Source organism: Centropristis striata, chromosome 21 (genome assembly GCF_030273125.1).
Source record: "Centropristis striata isolate RG_2023a ecotype Rhode Island chromosome 21, C.striata_1.0, whole genome shotgun sequence".
Lineage (NCBI taxonomy): Eukaryota > Metazoa > Chordata > Actinopteri > Perciformes > Serranidae > Centropristis > Centropristis striata.
In genome coordinates this window covers 25770448-25793353 of record NC_081537.1, presented here as the reverse complement: position 1 = coordinate 25793353, position 22906 = coordinate 25770448, and the positions used below count along the sequence as shown (strand labels likewise).

The 22906-nt window shown below is 36.8% G+C and overlaps 1 protein-coding gene across 1 annotated transcript in view; it reads left to right on the top strand.

The window, feature by feature from the left end:
- The window catches only part of LOC131958924 (formin-like protein 1), a 46637-nt gene extending 27741 nt beyond the window's left edge, over positions 1-18896 (top strand). The window contains exons 11-28 of the mRNA XM_059323996.1: positions 1260-1334; positions 2329-2439; positions 2892-3041; positions 4057-4158; positions 5046-5289; positions 7416-7697; positions 8665-8789; positions 9575-9777; positions 10444-10678; positions 11477-11545; positions 12312-12392; positions 12476-12605; positions 13277-13440; positions 13558-13659; positions 13804-13896; positions 14810-14927; positions 16987-17066; positions 18423-18896. Coding sequence (XP_059179979.1) covers positions 1260-1334; positions 2329-2439; positions 2892-3041; positions 4057-4158; positions 5046-5289; positions 7416-7697; positions 8665-8789; positions 9575-9777; positions 10444-10678; positions 11477-11545; positions 12312-12392; positions 12476-12605; positions 13277-13440; positions 13558-13659; positions 13804-13896; positions 14810-14927; positions 16987-17066; positions 18423-18428 — 2370 coding nt within the window. The 3' untranslated portion in view covers positions 18429-18896. The remainder of the gene's footprint in view (positions 1-1259; positions 1335-2328; positions 2440-2891; positions 3042-4056; positions 4159-5045; positions 5290-7415; positions 7698-8664; positions 8790-9574; positions 9778-10443; positions 10679-11476; positions 11546-12311; positions 12393-12475; positions 12606-13276; positions 13441-13557; positions 13660-13803; positions 13897-14809; positions 14928-16986; positions 17067-18422) is intronic.
- Positions 18897-22906: the final 4010 nt, after the last annotated feature.

Sequence of the window (22906 nt, the reverse complement as noted above, 5' to 3'; positions counted from 1 at the left end):
GTAGTAGTGTAGTAGTGTAGTGTAGTGTAGTGTAGTGTAGTGTAGTAGTGTAGTGTAGTGTAGTGTAGTGTAGTGTAGTAGTGTAGTAGTGTAGTGTAGTGTAGTGTAGTAGTGTAGTAGTGTAGTGTAGTGTAGTGTAGTGTAGTGTAGTAGTCTAGTGTAGTGTAGTAGTGTAGTGTAGTGTAGTAGTGTAGTGTAGTGTAGTGTAGTGTAGTGTAGTAGTATAGTAGTGTAGTGTAGTAGTGTAGTGTAGTGTAGTGTAGTAGTGTAGTAGTGTAGTGTAGTGTAGTGTAGTGTAGTGTAGTAGTGTAGTAGTGTAGTGTAGTGTAGTGTAGTGTAGTGTAGTGTAGTAGTCTAGTGTAGTGTAGTAGTGTAGTGTAGTGTAGTAGTGTAGTGTAGTGTAGTAGTGTAGTAGTGTAGTGTAGTGTAGTGTAGTGTAGTGTAGTGTAGTAGTATAGTAGTGTAGTGTAGTAGTGTAGTGTAGTGTAGTGTAGTAGTGTAGTAGTGTAGTGTAGTGTAGTAGTGTAGTAGTGTAGTGTAGTGTAGTGTAGTAGTGTAGTGTGGTATAGTAGTGGAGGCGTGTGGTGGGCGTGGGGCCAGCTCTGTCTCATGTGTCTCAGCAGCAGATCGTGGGTTGTTTGGGCTCTGCAGGCTGTCAGGTTGGTGCTGCATTATTTAGTGGACATGAGTGGGCAGAGAGGGGGAGGAGGGGGGGGGGGGGGGGGGGGGACCACAAACACACAGAGACACTCTACATGACGAGACACGGACACACTCAGCATTTACACACTTTCTGCTTCTCCCTGAAGATGCTGAAGATTTGTTTATGTAATAGAGGAAAAAGAGATTTGACTGTGTGTAACACAGCAATTATCCTGCTTGGTTTTATTATTATCATTATTTCTGTTTGTCCCCAAACTGAACCTGAAACTACATTAAAAACTGCAGATTTCCAAGAAACAACAGCAAGAAATTATTCCCTGCACAGCTTTACTACATCACATTTGCTAAAATACACAGACAGACAGATAGATTGACAGACAGATAGATAGATAGATAGATAGATAGATAGATAGATAGATAGATAGATAGATAGATAGATAGATAGATAGATAGATAGATAGATAGATAGATAGATAGATAGATAGATTTGAACTTGTTTCTGTGAGCACACTGCCCCCGTGTGTATGCAGAAGGTGAAGACAGTTGAAGTTTTTACACTTTATTTATCTTCCTGCTGATGTGATATCATGTTTCAGGTTTGTGGAGAGAAAAGTCGCTTCGAGAAGCTCATGGAGTATTTCTGCCATGAAGACAGCAACCTGGACTTTATGGTAAAACTGAAGAGCACAAAGAGAAAACTGCATGAGGTTATACTTTATATAATAAGGGTGTCACCGTTCAGTTCAATTCTTTTTATTGTTGATTTAAAACTAGTATTTCAGTTTCAAATAGAAACACTGACACCCAAAATAAGAATTTTTCCAAAAAACAACAACTAAATTCTCTGATTTCAGTTTCTTAGATGTGAATATTTTCTGACTATTTGTGAGTTTTGGAGAAACACGATATTTTAAAAACTTCATCTCAAGCTTTGGGAAACACTGATTGACAACTTACAAAAAAAAGGTCAGTATATAAAGAAAATAATTGAATAAAAATTTAAAATGTAATCGACAATTATAGATTTTGTGTATTTAAAAAAATTAAGCAATAGCAGACAGCAACATTTTTAATGAACAACTCTGTAAAATAAAGTAATAGACACTTCTTTCTTTCTACCGAAGAAGACAAATAAAGTTGATAAGAAGGCAAAAATATATATATTAAAAATGATAAAAAATACCAACAGATAAAGTAAAACTGAATAAAAGTTTACAATATAAATACAATAAATTAAGTAAATAAAATAAAAATAATAATAATAACAACAACAACAATAATAATAATAATAATAATAATAATAATAATAATAATAATAATAATAATAATAATAATAATGTCAATAAAAGATCAACATTATTTAAACACTTCCAGATCCTCGAAACAATAATTTAAGAAAAAAGTAACAAAATAAATAAAAGTTAAAAAAAAAAATGAAATCATGTACATTCCTACATTTGAGAAACTGGAGTCATCACATAAACACTATTTTTTTTCATCAAATTATTTGTCCAATGGAAGGAAAAATAACTGTTTGATAATTTAAGTGTAAGAATGTTTTTCAGGTCTTTGTAGTGACTGATGTGATTATTTATTTTAGTGGCTGTTTGTATTTGTGGATGAGTTTCTGTCTGTGAGCCTGCAGTTCCTGTGTCTGTCCACCAGGTGGCCTGTATGCAGTTCATCAACATCGTGGTTCACTCTGTGGAAAACATGAACTTCAGAGTTTATCTGCAGTACGAGTTCACCCGCCACGGGCTGGACGGCTTCCTGGAGGCAAGATCTCTCTCAACCTGCACATTCAACATCATTCAACTTTTTATTCATTCTGCTGTTAAATCATTTTCAGTACTGTACTGCACTTTATTTATGTAACTTTATTCTTCTATTTCACTACATTTAGAGGTAAATATTTTTCTTTTTACTCCGCTACATTTAGCTGACAGATGCAGTTCCTTTTTGTTCATTGTTTTTCTTATATTTTCCTATATTGTGGTTGTTTTTGTAACTTGGAAAACATGATTATTTTAAAGTGATTAGACATCATTTTTAAACTAAACCTAATAACATTTTATTAAGTAGTTAAAATTGAACACAATAAAATACTCCTAACATAAATGCATCAATAATAATACTCCAATAATATATATATATATATATATATATATATATATATATATATATATAATAGTTCTGTAAATATTGTGTTTTTTGTTGTGTGTGAGCAGAATCTGAAGCTGACGGAGAGCGAGCGGCTGCTGGTGCAGATCCAGGCGTACCTGGACAATGTGTTCGACGTCGGTGCTCTGCTGGAGGACGCAGAGACCAAGAACGCTCTGCTGGAGCACATGGAGGAGCTGCAGGAGCACAACACACAGGTACACACACACACACACACACACACACACAGAGATAACACATCGTAATAAGTCTCATCTACAGAAAAACATTTTTTAAGATTGAAGCTTAAAGTGATACACATTCACTGATTTAAAATCCAATTTAATTTATCAGGTGTTTAAAAGTTCAATGTGTACCTTTTCCACATTAAAATGTCTAAAAACGACTTAACATATGTCATATATTATGTTGTTATTTGTTTGTTTCGTCACACTTTTAAAATAATCGCCTAAGTCATTTTTTGTCAAAATTGGTTTTTAAAATCGCCTAGATCCTCAGTTGATCAGATCATGTGATTTTTCCCCTTTAAGATAATGGCCTACGTCAAGTGTGTGACTTAAGCGGATTTATTATGCCTAAGTCAAAATAAAAAGTGACTTAGGCAATTTTTTGAACATGCCTTTGTGACTAAAGAAGCAAGATATGGTAACACTTTATTTTGAATGTGTCTACATAAGAGTGACATGAGCGTGTCATAAACATGACATGGGATGTGTCATGAACATTAATGACACTTTGAAGTAACATTAATGCTCATGATACTTGTCATGTCATGTTTCTGACAGGCTTGTGTGACTCTTATGTAGACACCTTCAAAATAAAGTGTCACCATATCTTGCATAAGTCACAAAGGCATGTTCAAAAAATTGCCTAAGTCATTTATTTCTCTTAAGTTACATAATTTACACACAGTGTTATTACTATGCCAATAGCCATCCTTTGTTACATCCTTTTTGAGTGAAATGATCAATAAATGTCATATGTTACACTTTTGGTGAAGTTTTTTGTGTTTCCTGCCAAATGAGTTAGGCGATTATTTCAACAGGGTGACGATTTACGTTGTGACAAAACCAGAAAAATCTGTAAGTTTAATCATAGCAACATTCTGTTTCATGTGTCAGTGCTGTGGTTGTAAAAAGACTTTTGTCCAGTTTAAGCCAGATGTCTACAGTGTGTATGAAGGTGATCATAAGTTTACTCTTTGTGTTCCAGCTGAACTTGAGGCTGCAGGAGAACGAGAAGGAGGCGATGGAGAAAGCGTCAGAAATGGAGAAGAAACTCATTCAGACCACCAAAGAAGTGGAGCTCTTAAAGGTACAGTACACCATTGTTCTCTTTTCTTTGTCTTTCATTTTTATTTTCATAACTTTCGGCAGCAGTTGCATCTTTTATGGTGGTTGCAGCAAATATATTGAGAACACTGATAAAAACTAAAGTAATTAAAGGATCAATCAACCCAAAAGTACATCAGATTTATTTGTAGTAGAAACAAAATGACTGTAAGTCAAAGTGAAAAGTATTGATCAGGTCATACAGGTGAGGCTAATACCAACATGTCATAACTGAAATAGGTAACCCAGCTCTATTTAATCTCTGTTTTTTATTTTTTGTTATCAGTTAAAGGTAACACAGTAGAGCATTTATTTCACTTTAACACAGTCTGAGATCTTACATGTAACTTTCCTGTGTTTGATGAACAAATCAGTATGTGAGAACGGCCTGCCATAACATTAGCTAACAATTAAAGTTGTGTTAATCACAAAAAGCTAAACTGTGACAAATTACTTTCCTGTAAGGATACAAAATGACAAAAAAAAAAGACAAACAAAGACCAAAAAATACAGAGAATCACAGAAAAAGACACAAAATTATTTAAAAAAAGACACAAAATTATTTTTAAAAAGACATAAAATGACCAAAAAAGACACAAAATGACAGAAAAAACTAAATTACTTAAAAAATAAACTAGATGACCAAAAAAACCCCACAAAATTACCAAAAAAAGGCACAAAATTACCAAAAAATGTAATTAAAGGGACCTTCCACACACAACACGGTAAAGTGCCATTCATATAAAACGCAAGTTTGAGACCCATGCCCTAGATGGTCCGCTCATAAAATCCTGTGGGAAACAATGATATGTAACTGTTGGCCAGAGCTACAAAAATAGTGTAATCTGTGTGTGTGTGTGTGTGCTGCAGGAGGGTCTGCGTGAGTCGTGCTCTCAGGTGAGCGTCCTGCAGCAGCGAGAGAGAGAGAGCGAGCTGGAGCGAGAGAGAGAGAGGGAGCGAGAGAGGGAGCGGGACCGGTCCATGCAGGCCCTGCAGGAGCTGGAGGTCAAAGTTCAGGCTCTGGTGGAGCGAGGCCTCGTCCGGCTGCAGCACTCCTCCTCCGGTCAGCTGGAGCTCCAGGTGGTCCCCGTCATCCAGCACGTCACACACACAGGTCAGAGCCTCCAGGTTACCTGTAGGATCTCCTGCAGGATGAAGGATTGCGTTGGTCCAAGGCAATCCAGACTCTTTGCATTTCTTGTTCCCCGCTGGTGGAACACACTACCAGTTCCAACCAGAGCAGGGGCGTCCCTCTCTACCTTTAAAAAACTCCTGAAGACCCAGCTCTTCAGAGAGCATCTTCCTTCTTAGCACCACACGATAATTCTCCTCCTCAAAGAATTGTCACTAGCACTTATTGATGCACTAATAGCTCTTATTGCACTATACCTTGATTGTTTGTTTTTACTCTTCCTGTAAGTCGCTTTGGATAAAAGCGTCTGCCAAATGACTAAATGTAAAATGTAAATGTAAATTCAAGCTGCTTCACACTGTCTTCCTGTAGATGAGACAGAAAAGATAACTAGAACAATTCGAAAGAAATTTTGAGTTTTCTTGACTCTGGCCTGTGTCTCTCTGTCTGTGAGAGAGAAGAATCAGTGACGCCACTGAGAGAGAGAGAGAACAACAGCTGAAAGTTCCCCTCGAACAGACTGAGTCAATCGACTGAGTTCTTCCTGAACGTCTACATATGTGTTTTGTGAAGAAAAATGAAGAAATTGTTTTTTTAGAGCGATTAGAAGAAACTGGTACCTCTGCTATCCTCCAGAGATGTTCCCTCCGTTTTACCATGGCGGTCTATGAGGCTGTGGGTGCGTGTTGGTGGATCATCTGTGCGTCCTACGCCCAAACTATAACTGTGACAGCTTTAGCAGACCTATGTGAGGGAGAAGACCAATTTTCCTACGTTTCTAGGTATAAATTATTACTGTAGAGTGGTATCTGCGGCCTTGAGCGCAGTTTCCAAATTTATTTTTTGACAAATTTTTCTCTCCCTCTACACTCTAGTGATGATGTCATCCACTCTAACCTCTCCATAGGGTAACATTGGGGGGATTTCTTGGAATTTTTTTGCCAAATAATTTGAAAACCGTTTGCCAAAACCCTTAGAAAAGTCAAAGCACACTTGTCATGGCCGAGCCGGTCGATTTAATACCTTTTTAGTGTATGAGCAACCAAAAATAGGAGTAGTCGACTGAAAAAAACACGGAACAAACGGAAGAATAAAAAGGAAGAAGTTGGTGGAGAGAATATAGTGTGCACACTCAATGAGTGTTTCATTTCTCTTCAAGGTTTATTTCAGGTTCAGAAGGATTTTTTTGTGTCAAGTGATGCCACAGTTAAACAGCTGACTGAGAGATGAAAATTAATTTGTGTATCTTCTGATTTTTTTCCGGCTCTGGAACTGAAAACACATTCATGAGCCACATTTAATAATAAATAAAATTGTGCTTTGACCTTCAGTGTATCCGGCTGCTCCCACATCATCTTATGATAAATTAGAAATAAGATGAAAGCATTAAATGAGCTTATTGAATTCACTGTGTGACTCATGACAGACTGATTCATCTGTTTGTGTGCAGCTGCATGTTAAAGCAACGCAACATGTGAGAGTGGGAGGCGTTTATTACAGCCAGAAACAGATTAGAAGAGAATAAAAACGTCTCTTTCTGACCTGATATAAACCCGAATCTTTCCTGTCTCATCTACAAGAAAAGTCTGAAGCAGCTTGAAACTCTTCCCTTCTGTTTCATTATGGACAGTTTGTATAAAATCTATAAAGATATATTTCATTAACAAACTTTCTAACATCACTAGGGTTGCAAAGGGGTGGAACATTTCTGGTAAATTTCCAGAAACTTTACATGGGGAGTTGAGTTTTTTGAATTTTGGAAATTTTCAAAATTTAAAAAACCAATGCATTTTAGTGAGTAGAACTTTTAGAGTTAGTAGAATCACGTCTGGGAGAATAATTTTGTAAATTTCCAGTTTATTCCTGTTAATTCACATGGAAAGTTTCCACTCATTGATTCATTGTTAAAGTTGTACTCCTGCAGGAGAGCGTGTCTGAATTTCCAGCAGCCTTTTTATTTCATTCAGGTGTTTTCTGTAACAACTGAACTTGTTTTCTTTCTGGGGAAATAACAGATCCATAAAACATCATCTTGAGGTTTTATGACTCCAGTTTATAAAAGCACAGAGATGAGAGTTAACAGTAACAGTTTGGTTTCTTCCCAACAGCTAAAGAAGAAACAGATTCAGGTAAAAAGGAGGAGGAGGAGGAGGCTCCTCCCTCCTCAGACCCTCAGCCTCCTCCCTCTGAGGTTCCTCTGCAGTCAGCTACAGTTCCAGCACCTCCTCCACCTCCACCACCTCCTCCTCCTCCTCCTCCTCCTCCTCCTCCTGGTTCAGCTGGAACTCCTCCTCCTCCTCCTCCTCCCCCTCCAGCGGCTCCTCCTCCCCCGCAGCCTCCTGCAGGTGGTTTGACCCAGCCGTCAGGGGAGGGGCCTGATGGGAGCTCAGGTGAGTCCAAGCAGGAAAAACTTGAGGGAAAATGTTTCATTTAGACCAGGGGTCTCAAACTTGCGGCCCGCGGGCCAATTGCGGCCCCCGTGACAATATTTTGTGGCTCCCACCTTGATATGAAAGTTTTATATCTATGGCACTTTACCGTGTTGTGTGTGGAAGGTCCCTTTAATAACTTATTTTGGAAATTTTGTGTCTTTTTTTTGGTAATTTTGTTTATTTTTCAAATAATTTTTTGTCTTTTTTAAAATAATTAAGTGTCTTTTTTAATAATTTTGTGTCTTTTTTAAATAATTGTCATATTTTTATAATCATTTTGTGTCTTTTTCGGTCATCTTGTGTCTTTTTCGGTCATTTTGTGTATTTTGGGGGTCATTTTGTGTCTTATTTCGGTCATTTTGTGTCTTTTTTAATAATTTTGTGTATTTTTTGATAATTCTGTGTCTTTTTTTGGTCATTTTGTTTCTTTTTTAAGTAATTTAGTTTTTTTCTGTCTTTTTTGGGTAATTTTGTGTCTTTTTTGGGTAATTTTGTGTCTTTTTTAAATAATTTTGTGTCTTTTTTGGTAATTCTGTGTTTTTTTTTGTAATATTTGTGTCTTTTTTTGGTCATTTTGTGTCTTTTTAAAGTAATTTAGTGTCTTTTTTTGGTCATTTTGATACCGCCTCCAGCAGCCCCCAGGTAATTTGAGTTTGAGACCCCTGATTTAGAGGTTAAATTCTGAAACTGTCACGTTATTTTAACCAGCAGTGGAAAGCTGCAGGTCGACCCGTTTTTGTTTTAGCAGTGTGTTATTTTCCCAAAAAAATTTGACAAAATTGTTGTTGTTTTATAGCAGATAAATGTCATTTATCTGCTAACAAATGACTGAGTAAAATCATACACCATATTACAAAAGCAAAAACTAGAGAAGACTCTAGCAAAAACTACTTTCTGGTTATTAAGATGCATATTTTTCCTGCAGGTTGTAAACAGAAGAAGCCGATCCAGACTAAATACCGTCTCCCGCTGTTGAACTGGCAGGCGTTAAAATCCAACCAGGTGGCAGGAACCATCTTTAACGAGCTGGACGACGAGTTCGTCCTGCAGGTCTGAATCACACATGAAACTCAGTTCAAACTACTTCAGCCCCTCACTATCTGCCACTGAACAATAAACTGAAGTGAATTTACTCCTCCAATATATCAAACAAATCTGTATTTCTCCAAATTCTTGGATATTTGACATGAAAACAAATGGATTTTTTGCAACGATGAATCAAAATCTAACAATCTTTTTAACCACTGTATTCATTCAGTATGAATGCATGAATCATTATATAAATTAAGTGCAAAAAATGTCATTTCTAGGTTTTGAACATGGAAAATATAAAACAAAAATAACAACTTTCACTGGAGAATTCACTTGCAAAACCTGCAGAAACAGATTTTTCATTCTTAAAACCATAAAGAATTTTGATTTATTTTTACCTTGATTTTGTAATAAAAAACATGATTTTGGCAAATTAAAGAAAAGACAGCCAATCAAAACAAGCAGACAACTGTTGGACTGATGGAGAAAAATAAATTAAACACAGAGATTCTATTTTTACTTAATTTACAATTAAGGATTTCTAACTTATACACACTGTCACACAATACAGTTAACTCTAAGAATAATACATTATCACATTATCTCATGATAATTTTAAATAACTGAAGTTCATTTATTCCAATTCTACTGTAAAATTATTGAATCTCATTCTTGTTTCTGCGAAACAAAATATATGGAGCCCAATGACCAGCTGTGTGAAGCTCTGTTAGAGGATTTCTCATTGAATGAGTTGTATTTAACCTTTGAACATTTCTCTCTGTCTCCTCCTTGAATCGTCTCAGGAGCTCAACATGTCCTCCTTCGAGGAGCAGTTTAAGACGAAGGCCCAGTCGGCCCCTGTGGAGCTGGGGACCCTGAAGATGAAACTGGCCCACAAGACTCCCAGTAAAGTGTCTCTGATGGAGCCCAACAGGGCCAAGAACCTGGCCATCACCCTGCGCAAGGAGGGCATGGCTGCATCAGACATCTGCTGCGCCATCGAGACGTATGTAACATATAATAATAATAATAATAATAATAATAATCTGAGGATGAAACAGAACCTTTTATTCTACACTGTAAAAAAAGTGTTTTTACGGTAAAAAACTGGCAGCTGTGGTTGCCAGAACTTTGCCGTAATAAATACGGTGCAACTTTTTTTAATATTACGGTAAAAAGATATTGGCACAGTTGATTTCACGTTTAAGACTGCCATTTTATTCCATTTATTACTGTATGAATAAAAGGTTTATCCATCAAAAGAAACGCTAAGACTGACAAGAAAATACTTTATAAATGAAAACTCATATATTAAAGATTTTACCATTAAATATTACAGTATATTTTTGTAAGAGATGTGGTGTTTATCAGTGAGAAAAAGTATTTTTTCAAAGGATAAATACAAAAACTTCAGTGGTGGCTTGTATATATTTTACATTAAATACATATTACAGTGTATTTTACAGTGGAGAAATCTAAAAACTGTAAAAAAATAAAAATGAAAAAAATACTGTTTTGTCTGATGTATACATTTACGGTGTTTCATTTTTACTGAAACTGAATTAACTCATTTATCATTTTACGGTCTTTTACTGTCATGGTTTAGCAGTTTTTCACTGTAAAATCTACAGACTTTTTTTACAGTGAACTGTCTCTTTATTATTCCACGCAGGTACAACCAGAGGGCTCTGAGCCTGGACTTCCTGGAGCTGCTGGAGCGTTTCATCCCCACAGAGTACGAGATGAAGCTCATCCACAACTACGAGTGTGAGGGCAGGCCCCTGGACGAGCTCAGCGAGGAGGACCGCTTCATGGTGCGCTTCAGCAAGATCCCACGGCTCTCCCAACGAATCAGCACGCTCACCTTCATGGGGAACTTCCCCGACAGCGTGCAGCTCATTCAGCCCGTGAGTTCAGCGATTTCAACTTTTTCATCAGAGGAAGGCAGCAAGAGTCCAGAAACATCAGAAACTGCACAAGAGAAACGTGTTCCTCCGCCAGGAAATAGTTCCATGATTATATGTCATACATTTTACACACATCAAGTAGAAAAAAACAGAACTAACAACTTTCACTGGAGAATTCACTTGCAAAACCTGCAGAAACAGATGTTTCATTCTTAAAACCATAAAGCATTTTGATTTATTTTTACCTTGTAATAATAATTACTATTACCTTTGTAATAAAAAACATGATTTTGGAAAATGAAAGAAAAGTTTGACAGAAAAATTAATAAAACACAGAGATTCTGTTTTTCCTTCATTTACAATTAAGGATTTCTAATTTATACACACTGTCACACAATACAGTTAACTAAGTGTTTCATGATACAAAGATGTTTGTCTAAAGAAGTGATAACTCCTATTACTAATTACTTATTGAGAACAAGTATTTATATAATTTCTTTAACTTCCACAAAGTGGTAACTAGTCTGTTTTGTATTTCTTCACATTAATTATGTGAATATTAGAATAATAAACAGACCCATAATACTTGAAGGAAATTAATTAAATACATGTTTTTTAAATAATTAAACGGGGTGGGTGCAGCAGTTTAAAATTGCACAGTATAAATAAAACAAGAAAAAGCAAAAAGACAGACAAGACTAAATGTTAATGAAACATGGCAGACTAATTAAATCTGCGTTTTTATGTTTGGCTGAGAAATCCAAAAATAATCTTTAATACTTTTAACTCTTCTTGCAGCAACTGAACGCCATCATCGCCGCCTCAATGTCGATCAAATCTTCCAGCAAGCTGAAGAAAATCCTGGAGGTGAGTACAGCACAGTTTATATACGTATGAATAATTTATGTACTTATTTATTTAAGAAATATATAAGGAAAATAATACAGAAAGAAAAAGTTTGGGGTAGTAGATATGATTAAAAAAAAGCAGGAAATTCAGACAAAAATGACTATGTAAATAAATAAATGTAAAAAAATCTGTTAAAAAAAAAATATATATATATCTGTAAACAAACAGAAGTATTGACATTTAAGAATTATGATAAACAAATAAAGAACATTTTATCAATTAATGAATGCCTATATTTATTTTTAATAATATTTATAGCACATTTAATGGCATACTATTTTTATTAAGTCATCTATGAAGGAAATTAAGACAAAAATGACTATATAAGTAAATAAATGAAATAAATATGTTTATATATATATATGTGTGTGTGTGTGTGTGTGTGTGTGTGTATGAAAAATAACTGAAATATTGACATTTAAGAATTATTATTAAAAAAATAAAGAAAAAATGAACAAGAAACAAATAAAGAAACCAAACCTTTATCACTTTATTTCACATTGTATCAATTAATGAATGCCTACATTTATTTTAACAATATTTATAGCACATTTAATGGCATACTATTTTTATTTATCAGGTCATCTATATATTTATTTATTTTGGAAGCTTCTGTACTCCACACTGCTGCACTAAATGAATGTTGCACATTTCACCACATATACTGGCTTGTATACATAAACATATATTTATATATGTCTGCCTGTGTGTTTGTGCTGTAAAGATCATATTGGCGTTTGGAAACTACATGAACAGCAGCAAGCGAGGAGCAGCGTACGGCTTCCGCCTGCAGAGTTTAGACCTGGTGAGTGAAACGTCTCTTCAGATCTTCAGATCTCGGGATCAGACGAGCCTCATGTTGGTGTTTTAACTTCTTATCTTCTGCAGCTGCTGGACACAAAATCTACCGACAGGAAACAGACGCTGCTGCACTTCATCGTCAACATCATCCAGGAGAAATACCCTCAGCTGTGCTCCTTCTACACAGAGCTGCACTTCCTGGACAAGGCAGCCATGGGTGAGGAGAGGAGAGGAGTTCAGAGGAGTTCAGAGGAGTTTAGAGGAGACTAGAGAAGTTTAGAGTTTAGAAGAGTTCAGAGGATTTTAGAGAAGTTTAGAGGAGTTCGGTGGAATTAAGAGGAGTTTGGAGGAGTCCAGAGAAGTTTAGAGGAGTTTAGAGGAGTTAAGAGGAGTTAAGAGGAGTTAAGAGGAGTTTAGAGAAGTTCAGAGGAGTTTAGAGGAGTTTAGAGGAGTTAAGAGGAGTTTAGAGGAGTTCAGAGGAGTTTGGTAGAGTTAAGAGGAGTTTAGAGGAGTTTAGAGGAGTTTGGAGAAGTTTGGAGGAGTTTAGAAGAGTTTAGAGGAGTTTGGAAGAGTTCAAAGGAGTTTGGAGGAGTTAAGAGGAGTTTAGAGAAGTTTAGAGAAGTTTGGAGAAGTTTGGAGAAGTTTGGAGGAGTTTAGAAGAGTTTAGAGGAGTTTAGAGGAGTTTAGAGGAGTTTGGAAGAGTTTGGAGAAGTTTGGAGAAGTTTGGAGACGTTTGGAGAAGTTTGGAGGAGTTTAGAGGAGTTTAGAGGAGTTTAGAGGAGTTTTAAGGAGTTTAGAAGAGTTTAGAGGAGTTTAGAGGGATCTAGAGGAGTTTCTAGGAGTTCATCCTAACCTCTGATCATGTCTAACTGAACCTCGTCCCCTCAGTGTCTCTGGACAGCATCCTGCAGGACGTGCGGGCTCTGGAGCGAGGTCTGGAGGTGAGCCGGAGGGAGTTCTCTGTGGAGAAAGACAACCGTGTCCTGCAGACGTTCCTCAGCAGCAACACGGAGCTGCTGCAGGCGCTCACAGCCGACGGGAAGACCGCACAGGTCAGATTCAATATCACTGAATATATATATCAGAGATAGTGTAGCTGTATGAAAACATTATTTATTTGATTATTTGAGCTGAAATGAAGGTGAATCTTGTTTTGTCTCTGTGTTCAGGATGCGTACGACTCTGCTGTGGAGTATTTCGGAGAGAACTCTAAAACCACTCCGCCCTCCATGTTCTTCCCCGTTTTTGTTCGCTTCATCAAAGCCTACAAGGTCAGATAACTCTCTCTGACAGAGCAGATAACAGGAACAAGAAGCAGCTGTTACTGTAAACTCGCAGCACAATCAGTGAGCTGATGTCGTGCAGATCGTTTGACCTTCTGCTGCAGATAAACTGAAACACTTTGTGTCTGACAGCAAGCGGAGCAGGAGAACGAGCAGAGGAAGAGACACGGGCTGCACTGTGACGCTCCGTCCACGCCGCCCAAACACGAAGTCACCGGGAACAAGGTGACAGTTTCCTCTAAAATATACATATTCAGAAAGTAACTCACTGAAGCAGGAAAATTAAACAAGCAAGCTTTAATTCTGCCAGTATTTTGTGTCTTTTTTGGTAATTTTGTGTCTTTTGTTGTTCTTCTTTTAGTTATTTTGTGTCTTTTTTTGTCATTTTGTGTCTTTTTTGGTTATTGTGTGTCATTTTGTGTCTTTTTTGGTCATTTGTGTCTTTTTTTGTCATTTTGTGTCTTTTTTGTGTCTTTTTTGGTAATTTTGTGTCTGTTGTGTCTATTTGGTTATTGTGTGTCTTTTTTTGTCATTTTGTGTCTTTTTGTGTCTTTTTTGTCATTTTGTGTCTGAAAAAAACAAACAAATCTCTCACTTTTAACATTTATTTTATTCATGTTTTTTTCAGTTTCAATATATATGACAATCATCCCTCAGCTCTGCACTGAACCTACCAATATAAAAACAATATGGACAAATAAACCCACTGCTTCAGATTCACACCAACAGATTTCTGTTTATGGAGAAAATAAATGACCGTCCAAGCGTGCGCGTGCATGCACACACACACACACACACACACACACTGAGGATGCAACAAGAATCGTGTTTAGTTTGTCTGATGCTCTTACTGTTTGTGTTTATTTCTCTTGTAATGGATCTGCTGCTGGGGAAATACTCTAATCTGCAGACTTAAGCAATAGAACACAACTTTGCAATATTTTGTCTTTTTCATGACACTCTTAACCCTCCGATGATTTGTGTTGTACAGATTATTAAGCACTTTAATGCAAACTTGTGAGCTGTAATCTGAAATAGTCTTTTCTAGAAGAAGTCAGATTTAAAAGCTTCCTGTCAGACACCATGAGGACGATCTCCGGCTGTGACTGAACATCAGATTGTGTGTTTGTTGTTTCAGGTGTGTGTGGCGTCCAGGCTGCCTCAGGTGGATCTGATCGCAGAGCTGAAGAAAAGACAGACGGTGTCTCCTCTGGTGAGGGAGGGCAAGGACGGAGCCATCGAGGACATCATCACAGGTAGACACACACTCTGGCTGTATGCCAAAGTCAAGGATGCTTCCTTGGTAGGATCCTTCCTTCAGAGTCGGGTCCTCCAGAGACGAGGCCAGAATCCTTCCTTTCACTGGTGTAACGCACAAATGGAGCAGCCTTCAGTGTGCAGGTGTGCGTCATTGCTTAATTGGACGTCCTGCTTAAATTCAGCGCTGCAGTTTAAATACAGTTATTTATAAATAACAGTAAAGGATTATAGTGGACTGTCAGTCCCTGTTAACACAATAAACAAATGTATCATTTTCTGAATGGCATAGCTAAATATACTTTGCACATAGTACATAATCATCTGTTGCATATGAATTAATTAACAACTTTAGCAACTGAGATGGCATCAATCAACTTAACCAGCAATGTATCAAGATGACGTTTATTATCATTAGCTAAATATTCTGGCATTTGTTTATGCATATGTTTTTGCTTGACTTTGAACAAACATTTTATAAGTTATGTGATGACATTCAGTGTAAACTGAAAATACAAATATATTAAAATGCATATTGCTTTGCCGGCGTTGCTGTTTCTACGCTCGCCATTTTTAAATATTTCGGTAGAACGCTGTACGCAAGGCATTATGGGTAGTCGGAGCGCACAGAGGACACACACATGCATCCTTGGGATTTGGGCCAAAGAAGAACTCTGTCCTCTGGAGGATCCTGGACATTGGGACAGTCCTTCAGCTGTCGATAACGTAGAATACTTCAAATTCAGCTGTTTGAGGATCCTTCCTTGACTTTAGGATACAGCTCCTGTTTCCTCTGGGGCTCCGTCTTAAAGGAACAGGTCAACAGTTTGGGAAATTCTCTTTATTTGCTTTATTTTCTGAGAGTGAGATAAGAAGATCAGGACATGGTTAGCTCCGCTCTTTTTAATCAGTGAAAGTGAAAAAAATCAACATGTATCTTAGAGAAACATAAAGACGGCAATCTGTGAGTTTAGGAGGGAAGTCAATATCTGAAAAGTTAGGCCAGTGCCTTAAATCTGCACTCTATTTAATGTCCATCTAATGTACACACTTATTTGTAAAAACCAAAATACAAGTTACAAATTAGAAATTTGTATTTGTGGATAGAAAAACATGTGCAAATCAAGAACTATTTGTAGATCACCCATTACCCATCACATTAATGAGACAAATTTAAGCCCATATTTTTGCAGCCAAGTCAAGTCAAACTAGGGCTGCAGTATTATGGTCAAAATGATAATCACGACTACTTTTAAACAAACAATAGCAGCAGTCTGTGCACAGAGTGTCCGGTGCTTGTTGTAAACAAACAGAGATCACTAAGTGAACACCTCCTGCAGCAGCAGCACATACACACTGTACTGCTACAGAGCTAACTGTTAGCCTATTAGCAATTTGCAGACTGGACGCTAAGGGGTTAACATCCCCTCTGGCTCTACAGCTGGGAGAGACTGCTGCAGGAGGACTGTGCCGATTCGACTCCTTCTTACTCTTCTTAACGAGCTGCCGGCCCCCGTCTCCAAAAGTCTCCAATAACACCAGAAAAAGTCACTGGATTTGTTGCCAGTTGCTTTTTTTTTATTTTTTTTATTGTCGCTAAGGACGTCTGAAAAAAAAATCCATTAATTGTGCAGCCCTAAGTCAAACTTTATTATCTCCCATAGGAGACATTTAGCTGCAGCCAGGTGACGACAAGAACCATAAAAACAATTATGCTGAGTGCAAAATACATTAGTGCTCAGGATACATGTGCAAAGAATAAAGTGCATGTGAGTTTAAGACAAAAAGAGACTCCAGCTCTGAGTGAAACAGACATCAATATTCTCATCTCACTCATAATAAATCGAATACTTTTAATGGAAATCTGTTGAATTATTCCTTTAGTTCCTTACTCTCTCCTTTTTCTTCTGGCTAAACGTCCTGAATGAACTTGGGAAGCTTCACTGCTGCATCACTAAACATTTCCTCCTGTTTTGACTAATTTCTTCACTGCTTCCTCCCTTCTTCTTCTTTTATTTCCCTCTCTCTCTCTGTCGTCTCTCTGTTGTCTCTCTTCAGCTCTGAAGTCTGTGCCCTTCACGGCTCGCTCTGCCAAACGCTCCTCTCGTCTCTTCTGTGACTCCGTCTTCAGTGACGAGGTGACGTGTTTAACCCCTCGCTGCTCAGTTTCTCTCTATTCACCACAATGACATTTTCTCTCACATCTTTCACTGATTTATGGGGAAATATCAGTTGCTCTCAAATTAAGTTTGACAATTTTGCATAATAGACTCCACCACCAACTGATACAATATAGAGATGTATATTATTTACTCCACTGCTCCATGCTATAGTATGACTTTTTTTTTTTTGGGGGGGGGGGGTCCCATAATTGGTGTTTTTCTGTCACTTCTGGACAAACAATACAACTAATATGTATCAACAGACTATATTTAAAGTAATTCTAAGCATTTTAGGCATCTTAAAATTTGAGCATTTTTGACAAAAATCAAGTGATGCTATGTATGGCATGACTTTTTTTAATTTGTCCGATTTTTCGACATCCCAAAATTTGTTTTTTTGTCATTTCTTGGCAAAAATATACAACTAATATGTATCAACAGACTATAATAAAATCACTTTCAGCATTTTTAGGCATTTTAAAATTTGAGCATTTTTAACAAAAATCGACATGCTATAGTATGACTTTTTTTAATTTGTGGGAAATCCCATAATTGGTGTTTTTCTGTCCTTTTTAGGACAAACTATAGAACTAATATGTATCAACAGACTATAATAAAGTAATTTAAAACATTTTTAGGCGTTTTAAAATTTGACAATTTCTGACTAAAATCGACATGCTATAGTATGACTTTTTAAAATTTGTCCAATTTTTGGACATTCCATAATTGGTGTTTTTCTGTCTTTTCTTGAAAGACCACACAACTAATATGTATCAACCGACTATAATAAAGTCATTTTAAACATTTTTAGCCGTTTTAAAATTTGACAATTTTTGACAAAAATCGACATGCTATAGTATGACTTTTTTTAATTTGCCCAATTTTTGGACATCCCATAATTGGTGTTTTTCTGTCTTTTCAGGACAAACTATACAACTAATACGTATCAACAGACTTAAATAAAGTAATTTTAAGCATTTTAGGCATTTTAAAATTTGACTTTTTTTGACAAAAATCGACATGGACATATTCTAAAATTGTTGTTTTTATTTTATTTTTTGATATATTATACTATTACTATGATCAACAGGCTATTTTAAAGTTTTTTTTGGTCATTTTTGGACAAACGACAAAAAATTTTTCCATTTTTTTCCATACTATAGTATGACATTTTACATCCAGTGTCTTCTGCTATAAAGGAGGTATATTATAATATATCAAAGTTGCTATAACCCCAACTTCGAAAAACAGCTTTAAAGAATCTGAATACTGGACAAGACTGAGATTATCTAGACTAAAGGTAAATAATCTGTCTCTTCTTGTCTTGCTCAGATTTGAGGAACCAGCCGTACAGACGGACGGACGCCGGGCGCCACAGTGCCAAGTGGAAGCCGGGCCAGAAGCTGCACGTGTCCTCAGACATCTCCCTCTGAACTGAAGCTGCATGCTGCAGGATGCAGAGTGAACATGCATGTTTCAGGTCTCTGTGAATTAAAAATAAAACTTGATAACTGTAGAATATCCTGTGATGAAATAATCAGCTGTTACAGAGCGATGTTAGCTGGATGCTCGTTAAGATAATTACACAGAAAGTGAACCTTAAATCTGACAGGCAGAGCTCACAATCAGTGTGATGGTTTCATGAAAAATGATTTTTTAATTAGAATATTAATGAGCTGCTGTCCATCTCTTCTGTCCTGTGAGATTCAGGCTGAGGATTTGTAATATATTTAAATTATTTTTAATACTGAAGTGTAAGAATGAGAAACTTCTACTTTACTTCTGCATTTCAACAATAAAGATTTTATACTGTTGATGGTTTCTTGACTGTCTTTGTTTGTTTGATTTTCTGCCTGTTTGCACCTAGAAACGAAACAGACAAAATTAAAGACAGTCTTTTAAAATCATTTTAGGCATTTTCAAAATTTGACAATTTTTGACAAAAGTATACATGCTATAGTATGACTTTTTTTAATTTGTCCAATTTTTGGACATCCCATAATAGTTTTTTTTTGTCATTTCTGGACAAACTGCACAACTAATATGTATCAACAGACTATAATAAAGCCATTTTAAGCATTTTTAGGCATTTTAAAATTTGACCATTTTTGACAAAAATCAACATGCCATAGTATGACTTTTTTGAATTTGTCCAATTTTTTTGACATCCCATAATATGGTGTTTTTCTTAAATTTCAGGACGAACTATACAATTAATATGTATCAACAGACTATAATAACATCATTTTTTAATCATTTTTAAGTATTTAAAAATTTGAGCACTTTTGACAAAAATCGACATGCTATAGTATGACTTTTTTGGGGGGTGCCAATTTTTGGACATCCCATAATACATTTGAGTCCAAATACTTTTTTTACTCTATTTTTTCGCCATTATCACACATTAATTGCATTCATATTATGTTGAGATATGAGATTAAACACGTTCATCAGTATTGCTGTTTCTCTCACTCTTTATTTCATCATAACTTGACTTTTCTTGCTAAATTACAGAGGTGGAAGAAGTATTCAGATCCCTTACTCAAGTAAAAGTACTAATACCACACTGTGAAAATACTCCACTACAAGTAAAAGTCCTGCATTCAAAACTTACTGCAGAAAAAGTACAAAAGTATCAGCATTAAAATGTACTTAAAGTATCAAAAGTAAAAGTACTCATTATGCAGAATGGAGCCAATCAGATTGTTTTATATACTCTAAGTATATAATTCGATTAATAATTACTGCCCATTTTAACTATTAAACTATTAAATATACTGTATGTGGTTTAATTTATTAACATGCGTAATCACTTTAAATGTATCATTTTTTATGTTAACTTTTGACCTGAAAGTAACTAAAGCTGTCAGCTAAATGTAGTAGAATAAAAAGTATAATATTTACTCTTAAAATGTAGTGGAATTGAAGTATGAAGTTACAAATGTGGAAATACTCAAGTAAAGTAAAAGTACCTCAAAATTGTACTGAGTAAATACATTTAGTTACATTCCACCACTGCTAAATTACTATCTCATTTTCGTTTTAAATTAATTCTTCAAATTAAGGATTTTTCTCCACAATAGTTGCATTGACTCCAGTTTGAAAGCTATTTTTATCTTTGAAAATTTAAAATTTAGATTTTTTTAGTTCTTACAATTGAAAGTTAATGAAATGAAAACATCAACACCTGTTTATTTAGACTAAAAGAAATTACAAATCTGTGCAAATGTTTCTTTGGTCTGTTTCAATGATCTCCTGCTGTAACATCTTCCAACTTTGAGTTTTCAGAGTTAATTTGCACGACACTGAAAATGTCTCACACTGTTTGCTCCAGATGTTTGTTTGTTGGAAGGAAAATAAAATGACTTCAGATAAAGTCGGCAGCAGATGCAGCCGAGCACATTACACAGAGCTTCAGCTCCAGCGGAGCCTTTTACAGTTTTACATTAAAAGTTTGAGACGTTAGAAGAGAAGAGAGAGTTGGAATCACAGCACAGAAACACCGAGGAGAAGCTTCGTCTCTCGGAGACTTTCTGACCCTCGCTGAGATATTTCTCCTCCTCAGAGTTTAAAAACAGCGTCTCTCTGCTTGTGACCTTTGACTCTCTGCAGATCTTTAATCGATGAAAGATTATAAAACAAGAAAAACATCAACAGGAGACAGAAAGCTTGCCGAGTTCCTCCGGAGAGTTTCTCTCATGAGGCCAATTACTGAGTTTATCTTCGCTGCAGCAGCTGTTAGTTCCTGCAGACGATCTCATCTAACGGACGAAACAACGTTACTGACTCACCAGAGAGTTAAACTGTAGAAATAATGAACACCTACAAAATCTATATGCTTTCAGGTTATAGTATGGTGGTCACCTTACAGTGTCAACTATAATAATCCATCCATCTATCCATTTTCATCCGCTTATCCAGGGCCGGGTCGCGGGGGCAGCAGGCTAAGCAGGGCATTCCAGATTGTTTGGTCATTTAATTCAGGAAAAATGTTGGAGAATAAAATCACTGGTTGCAGCTTCTAAGATGTGATCTTTGTAGTATCTTATGGGTTTTTTTTTTCATTTCATATTTTTTGTCATTTTACGTATTGTTTCTGGTCATTTTATGTCTTTTTTGACATTTTTGGTAATTTAATGTCTCTTTAATTTGATGTCTCTTTATAGTAATTATACAGGTTTTGTTTTTGTCATTTTTACATATTTTTTTGGTAATTTTATGGGTTTTTTTTTATTATTTTTGGTCATTTTATGTCTTTTTACGTCTCCTGATGACGTCATTTTATATATATATTTGTCTGATATTACTGATTATTTTGGGGTTTTGATTGTTGGTCAGACAGTCAAATACCTCAGTTTGGACATTAAACAGACATTGTTCATTATATTCTGACATTTCACAAACAAAACAAAAACTAATCTGCAGTAAAATAATAAAAGAAACTTGAAGGAGCACATTTTCAGGCAAAAAATTTCACTTCATTGTTTTTTTATGTGAAGAAAATAATAAAAAATTAAACAATAAAGAACGACAGTATATAGTATATCGATCTTGTATAGTTCTTCTCTACAGTGTGGAAATATGAATAATTACAGTTTTTGTTAATCAAATATCCAATCCATTTTAATGATTTATATATATATATAACTTTATATTTTAAAAAGGTTATTTTCTCAATTTCCAATAACCTAAATAAATAAAGAACCAAAATTGTCATTAAAAATATATATTTTTTTAAATAAATCTAGCCTTTAATATAGGCTACCAAAGACAGTTCAGCCCGGTTTGTGTTTAACTTTTATTTTTTTTAACTTTGTGCTTTTATTTTGTGTCCAGTTTTTGGTGTTCAGCCTCAGTTTTTCCTCAGAGAAACTAAAAGTGTTTCTAGCTGCATGTTTGTCTCCTGCAGCTGCACTGTGATCTTCTGACTTTGTCTCGCTGCTTCTTCAACTCTGAAAACAAACTCCTGCAGGTCTGAGATGCTCAGAGACTCTCTGACAGTTTCCTCCATCGAGCTCACGGCAGCCAGAGTGTCTGCTGCAGACGCTGCAGACGTAGCAGACTGCGCAGCTGCAGCGTCTGCAGCTTCTGCAGCTTCTGCAGCGTCTGCACCAGAGGACAGTTTGTCTCTGATTGTTTTCAGCTGGTGCAGCAGCGGTTTGATAGCTTCTCTGAACTCTCCGCTTCTCATCAGCATCTTCGCCTTCACTGACTTCGTCCTCTCTTCTTTTGAGTCTTTGCTTCTAGAAGAACAACCAACGACTCTTCCGATTAAAGCAGCTGCAAACCTCGTGGCGAACAACGCACCAAAAGCTCCTCCGGCTGCTCCGCCGGCTGCACCAACACTCCCTCCAAAAGTACCGCCGATCGCACCGCCGGTCACACAGCCGACAGAGCACCACGCCGCGTCCCTGAACGCACCGTGAACAGGACCGCCTGCAGCGCAGACCGCACCGCCGACCGCACCGCAGAAAACGCCGCCTGCGACGCCTCCGAGCACCGAGCCGAAGAAGCCGACGGCTGCACTGACTGCACCGATACGACTGCAGAACCTGCAGCAGGTTGCAGCAGCGACTGCACCCAGAGCACCACAGGCTGCACCAGTAACGCCCCCACAGGCTGCACCCAGGACCCCCCCGAACACACCCAACACAACCGGGACCGGGTCAGTCCCAGAACTGTCCTGCTGCAGGCCAGCAGCCGTCTGCAGGAAGTCGTCTGCGGCTCTGCGCAGACGAGCTCTGCGTTCACTGTAGAGACGCAAGAAACACGTCAAACTGCTGATCAGCTCGTCTTCTGGCTCAGACGGAGAGGTG